Source organism: Nothobranchius furzeri, chromosome 7 (assembly GCF_043380555.1).
Source record: "Nothobranchius furzeri strain GRZ-AD chromosome 7, NfurGRZ-RIMD1, whole genome shotgun sequence".
Taxonomy (NCBI): Eukaryota; Metazoa; Chordata; class Actinopteri; order Cyprinodontiformes; family Nothobranchiidae; genus Nothobranchius; species Nothobranchius furzeri.
Genome location: NC_091747.1, coordinates 52,239,860 through 52,253,391, shown reverse-complemented (window position 1 = coordinate 52,253,391; position 13,532 = coordinate 52,239,860). Strand labels below are relative to the sequence as shown.

The window sequence follows — 13,532 nt, the reverse complement described above, 5'->3', positions numbered from 1 at the left end:
TGAACCAGCTGTGTGATTCAGCACGGAATCCCCTGATAGTCTCCATGTGAATCTGATTACTTTTTGTTTGCTTAGTGGTTACAGTTGACGACTTTGGTCAGAGAATAGCAAATACCATTTCCATTTGGTTTCAAACCACAATCTGCTGACCAAGTAGATGTCATGTAAACACCCCGGCCTCTCTGCTTGTGGGTAATTTTAACACCTCAGTCCAAGTTGGCAAAAAGAAATGACAGTTCAAACATTTTTTGGCCCATCTTTTGGATCAGCCTTACTTGTTGATTTCTTCTGTATCCAGGACTGAACAACCCAAGAGCATGTTGGCACAGAGCCGTGAAAACAAACTGACAACTCTTATAAAAATATTTGTGGGAGATTCAGAGCCATGGCAGTCCAGAGCAACAACAGGCAGCTGCTGTGCCAGTGTAGCCACAACGTTCATCTCCTAAGCCCAATTTTTACTAACTTCAAGTTTCTTCTCCTATTTTTATTGCCTTTCTATAAAATAAAAACTCCTTTTTTAGCAGTGAGACAGAAAAAGGAGAGTAAAAGTAGACTAAAACAACCGCGGGGTGCTACTTATTGCAAGCAACAATGGCTTCTCATAAAAAACGCATCCACTTTAAACTGACTAAATATCGAGAGGCGCGTCATAATAAAGGGATGCCACAGAACGGAGACGCCACCTTACCTCAGCTCATTCCCTTTAATTCTCATGTCAGAATTCCTGCCAGTCTAGATCATGACAAAAGTGAAGACTATACTATATTTACAAGGGACTGAAACCTACAATTTGTCAGGTGAAGTCTTTATTTTAAGTTAAAGAGTAAAGAAATTAGTGAGAAATAGAGTATGCATACCTTGGCATAGTCAGCGCCGTGTTTTTCTTTGTAACCATTCCGACAGACGGTGTAATTATAGAAGCGGGAATTTTTAATCAACCCAACCCATTCGCGCCACCCAGGTGGGATGTAGCTGCCATTGTACTCGTTGAGGTACTTGCCGAAGAAGGCTGCAGAGAAGAAGAGAGTGAATGTTTGGTGTTTTTGTCCTGTGAACATGCAAGACGCTCATTTTCAGATAAACTCTTAAAAAAGAAAGACTGGCCATGCACACTGGACCCCACTTAAACGCCTGCCCACATAGGCACAGGCTGATAAGCTGCAACGGCTGCTTGGCATACACAGTGTGTTTGCATTTCTTACAGCAGACAGCAAGGCAAAGTTGTGGATTCTTGCGAAGCATGAACCTTTCAACAATGTGCAAACAGAGTAGCCAGAAGAAGCTGTGACTACATTCTGAAGCGAGATTAGAGTCAGCCATCACCACAAACTGCATCATTTTACCATAAGAATATGAAACAGAAGTAGCTTTCTGCTGAAAATATATATTTTTTGCTTATCAGTGTTTAGAAAAGCCTGAATTTTTGTTTCACCGACCTGTCCTGTAGCCTGTGTTGTTGAGGTAGACCGCAAAGGACCGCGGCTCGTGTTGAGCTTGCCAAGACGGGGAGGAACAGTTCTCGTTGTTGGTGTAAGTGTTGTGGTTGTGGACATACTTCCCCGTCAGCATGGAGGACCGTGACGGGCAGCACATTGGTGTGGTGACAAAGGCATTGATGAAGGACGTGCCACCGTCTTCCATTATCTTACGAGTTTTATTCATCACCTGTAGAGAACCTGCAGGACAAAAATGGTTCAAGTCTTTGTTTTTGTAACAAAAGCTCATAAAACAAACTTCTAGTTGAACTCTGTGTAATAAATGCAAGTTTTTAGGAAAAGTTTCCTTTAGTTTCACATCATTTCGTTGTGCTTCATCCCACTTTATGGCACTTAAAAGACCAGATGGCCATTCAGTCCTTTTTAATATTTAATTTATGAATGAATCCTCATGAGAACAACCAGGAACACAATCAAACAGATTAAAATAAAATAAAAACAGACTAAAATAATCAGTGGACTACATCTAAACTGGGGTTTAGAGGATAACAGGGAGTTTGCCCATCTGCCTTACCCAACTCAACATCCTGGTCGTCGGTCATGATGAGGATGATGTTGGGCCGGATGTTTCTACGGTCTCGCTGGATGCGACCCCGAAGCCCCTGGGCCCTGGTGGTGGTAAAGGCCCAGCTGCCTGGAGTCCAGTCCAGAGACAGCAAGGCCAACCAGGACAGCCAGAGAATCAGCATGGTGTCCGATCCAACTGATCCAACAGGCCACTGGATGGGGCGGTGGGAGGAATAATGGAGAGATGGGAGGGAGCAGAGGACTGGCCAGGCCACTCACTCACAATCATATGGCCTTCACAGGCTGTGTGTGCTGAAATAAAAAAGGAGCATTACACCAAGAAATCTCATTTTGTGGCTATTTCTAAAGCAAAAGATAGGAAAAAGGGAAATAAACAAGGAATTTGAACTTGGAAATATATTCACTCTTAACAAATTGTGTGCATCTTCCCACAATGTGTTTTACTTGGACAACATTTTTACACACAAACAGGGAAGCAATGTAAGATTTAGCTTACGGTGGTCAAAAAACAACCTCTCTATTCTGCAAAGGTCTAGAAGTGCACAGCTCACCTTGGAGGATCCCATGAGTTTAGTTTTTTAGATGTTTTTCTTGATCATCCCCCCCCCCCCCCCCCCCCCCCCCAGCCTAAACTCCCACACACAAATTCCTCATCTCCACTGCAGAGCTGTTGTTCAGCTCACTGTGCTGTGATTCCACCATGGGCTGCCTGCACTCAAACGCCCGCAGCTGCTCTTCAGAGAGAGCCAATCGGGTTCCACCTCCCACCTGTCACTCAAACGTCAGACCCCCACCACCACCACCGTCCCCACCACTCCTGGAGAGTCAAGCATGGCAGACTTCTGGTGGGGGGAAGGAAGAAAGGTTCCGCCACATTAACTCCTGCATTATTGTCGCCAATCACAGATGACCACGGAGTCATCACAACACGTTGGGGCTTCGCTCTCGCCAAGTCATGGTTGGTCTAAAACCACACACATCCCATCCCATGAGCCCAGAAGATGATGGGTATTTAGGGATTTGGTCCAACATATGATTAGATAAAACATGTTCAATTCAATTTATTACAGTATTAAATAATATCCAAAATGTGGACATCAAGTAAAAAATGTGGAGATTACATCAATTAGCAGGGAGTTTCAGCATTATTATAATACTGGAAAAATGGCTTAAGGCTGTAGAATGAACCATGCAACTGTGATAATGAGTACTCCATCACTGCAGGATAAAAAGTGCCTTATGGCCAGCAATCCCACTGAGTGACACCATTCTGCTCCCCATTCTGAGTTAATGGTCTGAAAACAAGAGGCAGGTCTGTGACACCTGGGCCTGACTGGGGCGGTACCCTCATTTCCACAAAAGGGCCATCCAAACCCAGACAAAACCAAGTCTGCCAAAAACTGATCAGGCATTATGAAAGATAATATGGAGTAAAATTATTGACAAAAAATACTTTAGAATGTGGCTATACAGTATGTTCCTTCATAGATGCATGTCATATAGACGGCCTTAAACGGCTGGATTTCAGGAGCAATGACACTGAGGCAGGAACTTGGCAGGTCACGCAGAGTGGTTTATTTTCCACTAGTTGTCTTGGTACAGGCAGCAACAATCCACATGAGCATGAAAACATGCAGCCTTATATACCCCGCTGCTAATAGGGCTAAACCAACTAGCCCAGCTCACCAGGGGAGCTCCTCTGCTACCCTCACCAAGTATTTCACAACTTTATTTAAATACAAATATTTTCATAACCCATTACCTATACATACAAAAATACAAATGATAAAAATCCTAATTTGCATCTAAACACCAGATTAAAACACCTATAAGAGAAACCCCATTAGAATATTTCCCCCACCCAGTGATAATTGGGGGTCAAGTTAATCAGAATCAGAATAGGTTTATTGCCATTGTCAGTGAAAAAACAATTCACAAACTAGGAACTTGCTTTGGTACTAATGTGCTACATATAACATGAATAATAAGATTAAAAATAGAATAAAACTTTCAGCTATAAAAAAATGGCAGGTAATGGTAACATGGCCGATAACGTGACGTTGTGTCGAGTACAGAAGACCAGCATGGTTGTGTGTTTATAAGCTATTCACAAGTCTAACGGCAGATGGAAAGAAGCTGTTCTTATGGCGGGAGGTTCTGGTCTGGATGGACCGTAACCTCCTGCCTGAGGGAAGCGGCTCAAAAAGTCTGTGACCCGGGTGAGAAGGGTCAGCTGCTATCCGACCTACACGCCCCCGAGTCCTGGAGACGTACAGGTCCTGGAGAGATGGAAGGCTGCAGCCAATCACCTTCTCAGCAGAGCGCACAATGCGCTGCAGTCTATGTTTGTCCCTCACTGTGGCTCCAGCGTACCACACAGCGATGGAGGAGGTGAGGATGGACTCAATGATGGCCGTGTAAGACTGCACCATCATCTGGGCCGGCAGCTTGGCCTTTTTCAACTGCTGCAGAAAGTACATCCTCTGCTGGGCCTTTTTGAGCAGGGAGCTGATGGATGGCTCCCACCTAAGGTCATGTGTGATGGTGGTTCCGAGGAAGCGGAAGGAGTCCACAGTGGCGACGGGGGTGTCCGTCAGGACGAGGGGGAGAGATGGGGCTGTGACTTTCCTGAAGTCCACAATCATCTCCACTGTGCTTCTATTTCACAGTGTAAGAAACATCAGTGACAAAATACTTTACAAACATGAGTAATGAAAGTCCTCTTCATTACAATGCACATTTAATGATTACTTTAAGTTTCATGGCAACCAGTTTAATAAAAATTCTGCTAACAAACACCGTCGGATGCAAAAGCATTATGTGCACTTACTGATTAATGAAGAATATTTTATTATGGAACACTTTGTTTAAAGTGTATTTTCCCTGACGAAAGGAGGCATTACATACATGTACCTCATCAACGGATGGCCATTAGGGTCAAAAATCCCTGGGAGTGCAACCTCCAGCAAAATTACACACATCAGTCTCCCTTCCATCACTGGCAACGAGTGGAGGTAAATGTGCAAAACAACTTTTGTGAATGGGGGTTTTAAATCTGTGTTTTAAAAATCAGTCAAATGCGTTTTGTCCACCCATAGAAGGAAGCATGGCATCCAATATGGCGTCGCCCAGAGACACAATTTTTATGTTGGGATGTTTCAAAGCCTCCTATATTTTTCCAACAACTGGGCATCAATTAATTCATTTTCAACAACATTTTGATGGATATTTCCAGAGATTAAGGGTAAAAACTACACATCTCTTTAAAAATTCCAATATTTTGTGGCACACAAGAATGTTTTCATCAGAAAAGCCTAAACAAATTCCTTATAGATTCATGTAGCAGAAAGATCACTCTAAACATCTCTCAGCTACGTTTTAAGCAATAAGAAAGTTGGAAAAAGTCCTTCTAATTCTCCACTAAGTTGCTAAAAATGATCCTTTCAGTCTATTGTTTTCAGACGAGCAGAGTCCGAGCGAAGCCAGTCAGCCATAGTGGCAGCTCTGTGCAAACATTGGCGCCATTTAGACAAACACTCATCCAGCGGACAGCACCGTCTACACACACACACACACACACACACACACACACACACACACACACACACACACACACACACACACACACACACACACACACACACACACACACACACACACACACACACACACACACACACACACACACACACACACACACACACACACCATAAACTAGTCCACGAACTTGTGCTGCCATGCAGAAAGTAAAACAATACTCACACAAATACCCCCCTCCAAAATAAAAAACAACTATATTTCTCGCTATGTGGGTTCAAGTCCTGCTATGTAAACGGGAAGGCTTCCCAGAAACCACAGACACAAGTCATCTCAAGGGAAAAACGTCCAGGCTCTATTTCGGTCAAACTGCAGATCTGAAATCAGACGTAAGCCAGTCGACCAGCTGGTGTAATCTTAGCACCCAGCACAAACTCAATTTTACATGCCAAGGATTTCAAGCAATAAGTTCCTTGTTACATCGGATTCAAACCGTGTGCTGCTGATGTGTTTAGCTACAGTGGAGTCAAAAGCTGCTTTGTTTCAAATGACTGAGATCGCGGTGCTAATTAAGCACCACACAGATCAACTAAAGGGATGAGGGCAGGAGACGAGCAGGCGAAATGACCCACTTCTCCAAGCTACCTCTCGTCCTACTCCTCACAAGGTTGTGTGAAATTCGCTTTGAGCAACTAACTCTACACGTTCAACCACTTCTTGCATTTCAGTGGAACGGATGTGGAGCCAGTTTTTACATCTTTAAAAAATGATTTCAGCCGATTTAAGGCAACAGTTCTGAGCGAGGCACAAACCTGCAACCGTCCAGTTATGGGGTGGGAATTTCACTCCACTTCCATCGTCGTCATCACCAATTTTTTAAAAAGTGACTGGAAATGGTTGCAGATGATCATCAAATCATTAAAGTACTGGTCCTAGTGTCCCGCTAACTTAAGTATTAGTAAAATGGGCTTTGGAACAAGTGTACAAGCAGCAACAAGAGGCTCACATCAGAGCAGTTTTGCTTTTTGTGAACCTGTTTAATGATTCAATTGGATGAAAGCAGGAAATCATGAGGAGATGTTGGAATATGCTGGAGTCAAGGGTACGTAACAAGTCGAAGATCCTGTAAAAGTGGGAGGGATTAAGAAGGCAATCCTGAACAGGACTACAGATGAGGATCGCTGTGATATTCTTGGCTCTCCCTCAGAAATAGGGTTAAACTCTTAGTCATCTGGGAGGGGCTCGGAGTAGATTTGCTGCTCCTCAGCAAGGAGAGGAGCCAGTTGAGGTGGCTCAGGCATCTGGTTAGGATGCCTCCCTGGTGAGGTTTTCTGGGAACGTCCAACCTGGAGGAGACCCAAAGGAAGACCCAGGACACGATGTAAGGATTATGTTTCTCAGCTGGCTTGGGAATGCTTTGGGATTCCCCCGGAGGAGATGGCCTAAGAGGCTGGGAATACGGAAGTTTGATATTCTGCTTAGGTAGTTGCCTCTGCAACCCGACTCCGGATAAGTGGAAGAGCATGGGTGGATGGATATTTGTTTATCCATACAGCTGCAGGCATTCTTAAGAGTTGACAAGTAGCATGACAGGTCCCTCTGTACTAACAGGCACTTTAACTCATTCACTGCCATTGACGACTAAAGTCGTCATTTGCATGTTTTTACTGTGTGGGCGACGGAACGAGCCCCCGCACCGTGAGAACAAACATCTCAGCTCTAAAGCCGATCTTCATCCGCATACGTCACGTGATCAGGAAGCAGAAAATTCATGTGTTAGGAGATCGTTTTGGGCCACTGCTGTAAAAAAAGTGAGGCGCGAACCGGAAAAGCTTCTGCCGATCCCATTTTGACAATGGATTATGAAAGAAAGGATAACACTCGAAACGCACAAATTCTTCCTGATGTAAGAGGTCAGTTTCCACTTTGTTTTGGTTGTTTTGGGGTCAACATCATCCTAGTGCGCAACGTTCTGTGACTCTTAAAAAAACAGTAAGAATGGCGAGAAACGCTGGCAGCGAAGGGGTTTACCGATCAGGAAATGCCTGACAGCGAATGAGTTAATTATCTCCGCAGACACAAGAGAAAGTTGTGAAATCTGAAATGTATTAAACCGCTGACTTCTGTTGCTGCCATTGCTTCTAACTTCCCCAGATTCACAACCCCCCGGTCAAAGGTCAGAATAATGTTTCGTGTCATTTCTGTAAACTTTTCATTTTGGGTGAGTAGTTTATATAGATCATCCAGCATGAGACGAGTAGAACCGGCGTACCGTACGTCTGTGGAACAGCCAGAGGACTGGAGACGCCGTTTCTGCTTCCTCTGCATTTCAGAGGATTAGCAGTAATCACCTCTTAAATGAGGGAGCTGCAGGAAGAATACCGGAAAGGTAAAATGGATTGAAACTAAAAGGCCACTTTGTCATGTAATAATAACCACAACCATCAATGCTCGGGGCTTTTAGCACCCCTCAACACCCGACTAATCTATAATTTCATAATACATGTTTATGCTACTCGTGGAAAAACAGCTCTTTCACTTTGGTAGGGTTAGGGTTAAGGACCCACAGCATTGGTACTTCACACCTAAAGGATGACGAACATTAGAGCGGCTGCCTGGGAAACCACACCAGGCAGCAGTGCTGGCCTGGTTGGCAGCTGTGCCCTCCAGTTAGGACCTCAAACCGCACACTCCGCTGAGCCCTGGCCCTCTTTTGACCCCAGTGGTGATATGGCTTTGATGGTGGCTTGTTTAACCCAACCCTAGTAACCAGAGGCTAGCCACAAACGGGTTAAAAGGGGATAAAATGAATGAAAGGAGCTCAATACAGAACTACGAAGTCCTGTAAAAGGTCTGGCTGTGACTGGACTGCATTTTCATGTCAGAGATGTCAAACAGGCTACATCTGGCTTAGTTTCTGTTAAGTCAACAGTGACAGGCTTTAAATTTATCAGCTGTCACCGTACAGACGAAGAAACATGAAAGGGGTCTATGTGAAAACACAGAACGGCCGCCGTGAATCCACAAAGGCTTAAAAAGCAACATGTTTGTCCTCCAGCGTACAGTATAACTGTCCACCGGACAGGATCCTGCTCATGTTAACAGAAAGTCTGAAGGTGAGTGAGTTCATGCAGTCGAAACGGGATGCTGGTCAAACCCAAACCAGATGCTCCTCTACTAACGGAGACATTTCTAAAACGTCTTTGCTCTCAGCAACAGGCATTATAAAAACACTTTAAACAGTTCATTCCTGCTCAGTTCTTTCACTTACGATTGGTTCAGGGTCAAAAAGGGCAGAATTAAGGTCCTCACTTGTTCAACCAATACATTTGTAGTCATCTCTGGCAGGAATGAATGCCTTGCAAGTAGTACTCCAAGTGTTTTTTCCCCTTTAATGATTTATTCCATAGTTTCTAATCTGCAGGTCATGATGAGATGGGTTTAGGATACTAGCAGCAACACAAGGGTTTCAGCCCGTAGATCTGAGAAACACCACAGAGAAGATGGAGCTCCATTTCACAGAAGAATTACTGTAGCGAGGTGTTAAATTAATGTAGCGGTTGTGTTTAAATATTTCTGTAATCTGAAGGAATTCGGCTGGTCTGCTGCCATGAACAGCGATGTTTCACACTGAGAAGGGCCTGTGTCAAGGGGCCCGCTTTGCCCAGTGAGCCAGGGTTAGCACACCGTGCCCACCAAGACCTGCCTGCTGGTTGAACGGTTAGACTGAAGGAGAGCTCTGTCTCTGCAGACTCATTTGGCTGCAGGAAAGGTGCTGGGTAAAAACTCAGACTTTGCCGTTTTCAGACTCTTAACATCTCTGATTTGTTTGACCAAACTGGTTTAAGGTCTCTGACAAAGTTCCAGTCAGAAACAGAAGTACAAGGCGCTGAGGTGAAATCACTGGCTCCCTGTTCCAGCGTATTTCTGACAACACATCTCAACTATAAAATGTAGATTTTTAAGCCCTGCTAACTAGCATGTGGTGCGTTCGTGGTGCTATACGTACAGGCCGCCATAATGAAGAAGAATGACCTCAATTCAGTAAATGTGAACCTGGTGTGGGCGCATCGACGGCCATTAGTAAAACCTCTCGTGTTTCTTTCAGACCTGGTTAGAGACCCTTTGTAGTGCCAAAGTGGCCAGGCCACCCCATCAATATGATGATTGCATCTTTATGTATAATTAAATGAATCCTGGTTTTAAACTACTTCAAAGTGAGCATAACTTGTGGACCAAGGGGTGACCTGTGGGAAATTGTGAGTGGTTTTAAACCCCTCTAAGAAGGAAATAATAAAAAAAAAAAAACACAACAGGTCAGTTCAGAATAACTGTATTTATTTGTATGTGGGTGTGTGTGGAGAAAGGTGTCTGGCCTGTAGGTATAGTGTGTATCAAGGCTAAACCAGGGGCAGGCTTTGTTTGGTTCTCTCCATCCAAGCAAAAGGGTCATGTGGTTGACACTGATAAATTGGACACAGCATCAGTACGTGGGACTGGAATCACTCACATCTACTAATTATGTTCAAGGCTTAAACAAAAGCTATGGAATTTAAGATCGATGTCCTCCAAATTTGTTTATTTATTAACTTCTTTTGTGGAATAAAGAAATTATTGGCATCTTTAGCAATAAGAAAAACTAGAAGAGCTTCAACAGGCTTTATTGTTCCTGCAAAAACCTCAACGTCACTGAGTCATTCTGGGATTACATGAAGCTAAAAAAGATACTAACACAGCCAGAAGCCTTGTCCTTAAAGGGAAGTTACATTTTGGGAGTGGAAAAGCAAATTTACAAATCTAGAAGGTTGCAGAAGAGTAAGGGAAAGAAAGGAGTCAGATGAGTAAGGAAGAGGCTGAAAGGGAAACCACTCTGAACTAGCGTGAATGAGTGGATGAAGGAGGAACGAGGTGAGTGTCCAACAGGATGCAGAGCTGGGACTTGCAGATGATGAAGAAAGGACAAGAAACGCAAGCTTTAAATTTATCCCTCATTCATTCATAGTCTGAATCATCCCAGTATATCGTGGAACGCGAGTTGTGCTCTTCAACAGTCTTTCTTCTGTTTGTTTTCTGCTCGTCCAACAAGGACGTTAGCAGCAGCTCGAGCTAGAGTTAGCAGTAGCTCAGGCTCACATTAGCAGTAGCTCGAGCTAGAGTTAGCAGTAGCTCAGGCTCACATTAGCAGTAGCTCAGGCTATTGTTTGCAGTAACTTGGGCTAGCGTAGATTTGTGATAGCATTACAATTACTAACTGTTTTATATTGCTGACGTTGAAGTGGGTCGGGACATCCTAATGTAAGTTAGCGTGCATCACACTGTCACTTAACATTCATGAACTCACCCATCTTGACTCACAAGGGGAAGGTTGTTCGTTTAGCGTCCAGGAAACAGCAGACAACGTCTCGGCTAGTAGAAGCTAACCGTTAGCATTAGCAACTCCACCACACAGCAGAACTCCTTCAGGCTTGTGTTATTTGTGGGGATAAAACATCAATGATGCAGATCAAATGCAGTCAGTGGTAGAGTTGCATTGCTGTTAGCCAATCAGAGGTGAGACATTCAAATTTCAGGAAACAAGACTAAATCCTGCCGTCTGAAGCTCAGCTCTGATGTGGCTCACCTCTACTTCCTGAAACAGGTGTATTAGAGCTTTTGAGTTTGACTTACAAAGTATTTTTCCTTCTAGAGACGTTAAACAACTTCAAATATACTGATTAAATGGGTGAACCACACCTTCAAAATAACTGAAACAGGGTGGTAGGATCCATGAATCCTTACTGGTTGCACAAGATCATGTGATGCATGAAGGGGGGGGGGGGGGGGGTTCAAACTTTTGCTTTAAAGGCTGCATGCGATCGTTAGCAGACCATTAAGGAATGCTAGGCCTTTAAAAAATGATTTTTTTAAATATTTCTACACTGATGAACAAATAACCAAATAAAGTTTTTCTCATTTACACACAATGTTATACAGCAAACAAGGTACATGAAAACTGTTTGAGGCCAACAGTGGAATGTGCATAGCTATGCAGAAAGAATCCTCTTTGGAGATTTAAATAAACAACAAATCCAGATTTAAATTAAGTAATAAAACAAGAAGTTAAAGGGACATTATGCAACTTTTCAAATTTTTAAATACTTTTCTTGAACCTTTATGTGCAAAAAAAAAATCCCTTCACAGAGTTAATGAAATGTCACTCAGACCCCAACTGCCCCCTGTGGCCAGAATACCACACTTGCAACTTCAGAGTAGGCGGGCCGGTCCCTGCTGGACCAGTTAGCTGACATGTGTGGGCACTGTGGTCTGCTTCCAGCAGGTTTTGCTTTTGTTTTAGATCACGAACACAGCTGGTTTGTTTGATTTAGAGATGAATCACTCCTGTAGACGGTAATAAAGGCTGAGGAGACATTTCAGCTGTTAGATTAAGGTGTTAAAGGAGCACACTCACAATGAGGAGATAAGGTTCACCATCGCTTTTACTAACTGACACTAGGGGGTACTAAAAGCAAGCCAAAACTCCAAATGAACAAATCTTTCTTTAGGGAATAATTCAGCTGATTTTTTTTATTCAAATTAGTGACATCATAAAAACAGAATTTGTCTTCAGTTATATTTCAATCTCCTTTTGTTCTCTCCATGTTCTGCCTCTCTGGAAAGCAATAAGAATAGATGTCCTCAGTTTTACTCTCACAGCTGGAGCTGAACAGATTCAGCTATAATGTCCTATCAGATATTAAAACTTTATTATAAATGACTTTTGGTTATTTTCAATCCAAACTGACACTGAAATGAACAAATCAGCAAGCTCCTGACGAGTGCAGCACTGCTGCTGCCACATGAAACTAAATACTCCTAAAATGCAGAGCACGTGTATGCATATTCTCCAGGAACCATAGACAAACATAGATCATGAGAACCCAGCTGTATATGACCCTGGGTGCCATAAACAAACTTCACTGTGACACGCAAACACGACACCACTCATAAAAATGTATATTTGTCTGATTGCACCTGTGCCTGTTCAGCAGTCCCATCTCTACGTGCCCATGGGCACTTATGTACGAGTAGATCTGGATATCATGAACTCTGAGTGTAGCAGTCACTCAAACAGTCAGGAGGAGACTCAAGCACAGACAGACACCTAACCTGTAATTAGTACACAGGCAGCTCTCCTTTCTATAGCCTCTGGCTCAGCGCTGGCTTTCCAAAGCATGCGGTAACATCATTTGTAATTCAATTTTTCTTCATATTACCTGGCAAACATTTCACAGGTTTGCAGGCTGTAAAATATTTTGTTTCTGCACAAAGTCCAATCAGAGGGAAGCATAGGGAGCTTTTCCCTTCAAATCAGCTCCATTCCTTTGTGTTTAAGAGAAATGCATGTAGGGATGGCATCCAGCGACAACGATAAGCACTGCAACACTGGACTTTCTCACTATAAACAAAAACGAGGCTGTTCTGCTTCCACATGACTAAGCTGTGTTGATCAAGTGAGGACAAACAGCACCAGAGGCTACCAGAGGCTACCAGAAGCACATGGCCAAGTCCACACTTATGAGCACACAAGTAGAGGAGGGGGGTGCTGGCAGAGGCTGAATGTGTTTGCCCGCTCCAGGGAGAGAAAAGAAAGAAAGGGCGCAGAGGCGCTGAAACAAACGCACGCTGGCCTCTATTAGCTGGGCTGCGGAGCGAGAGGGTGAGGAAACATTCATTCTTTCTTCACCATCTCCATCCATTCTCGTCCCTCCAACCATCTCACCCCATTATCTCCATTCTAGAAGAGCGGTGGATGAAAGGGACAGACACACACAGTGGCGACACTTCTCCCTCCACCAAAGTTGCGCCGACGCATTCTGACGGCTGCTTAATTGTACGTGATACAGGCTGATTCCTTTCTCTTTCAAATCTAAAACAGATTGCTTCTCCCTGGGGAGGGGATTAATGGACAAGAGACGACAAAGCAAGGAC

General features: G+C 43.7%; 1 protein-coding gene across 3 annotated transcripts in view; it reads right to left on the bottom strand.

Moving 5' to 3' along the window:
- The window catches only part of sulf1 (sulfatase 1), a 40,433-nt gene that overhangs the window by 22,805 nt on the left and 4,096 nt on the right, over nucleotides 1-13,532 (bottom strand). For all 3 annotated transcript variants that reach the window (XM_015955249.3, XM_054751154.2, XM_054751155.2), the window contains exons 2-4: nucleotides 2,014-2,318; nucleotides 1,440-1,679; nucleotides 861-1,012 (exon numbers count right to left, since the gene is read on the bottom strand). In XM_015955249.3, the coding sequence (XP_015810735.3) occupies nucleotides 861-1,012; nucleotides 1,440-1,679; nucleotides 2,014-2,188 (567 nt within the window). In that variant the 5' untranslated portion in view covers nucleotides 2,189-2,318. The remainder of the gene's footprint in view (nucleotides 1-860; nucleotides 1,013-1,439; nucleotides 1,680-2,013; nucleotides 2,319-13,532) is intronic.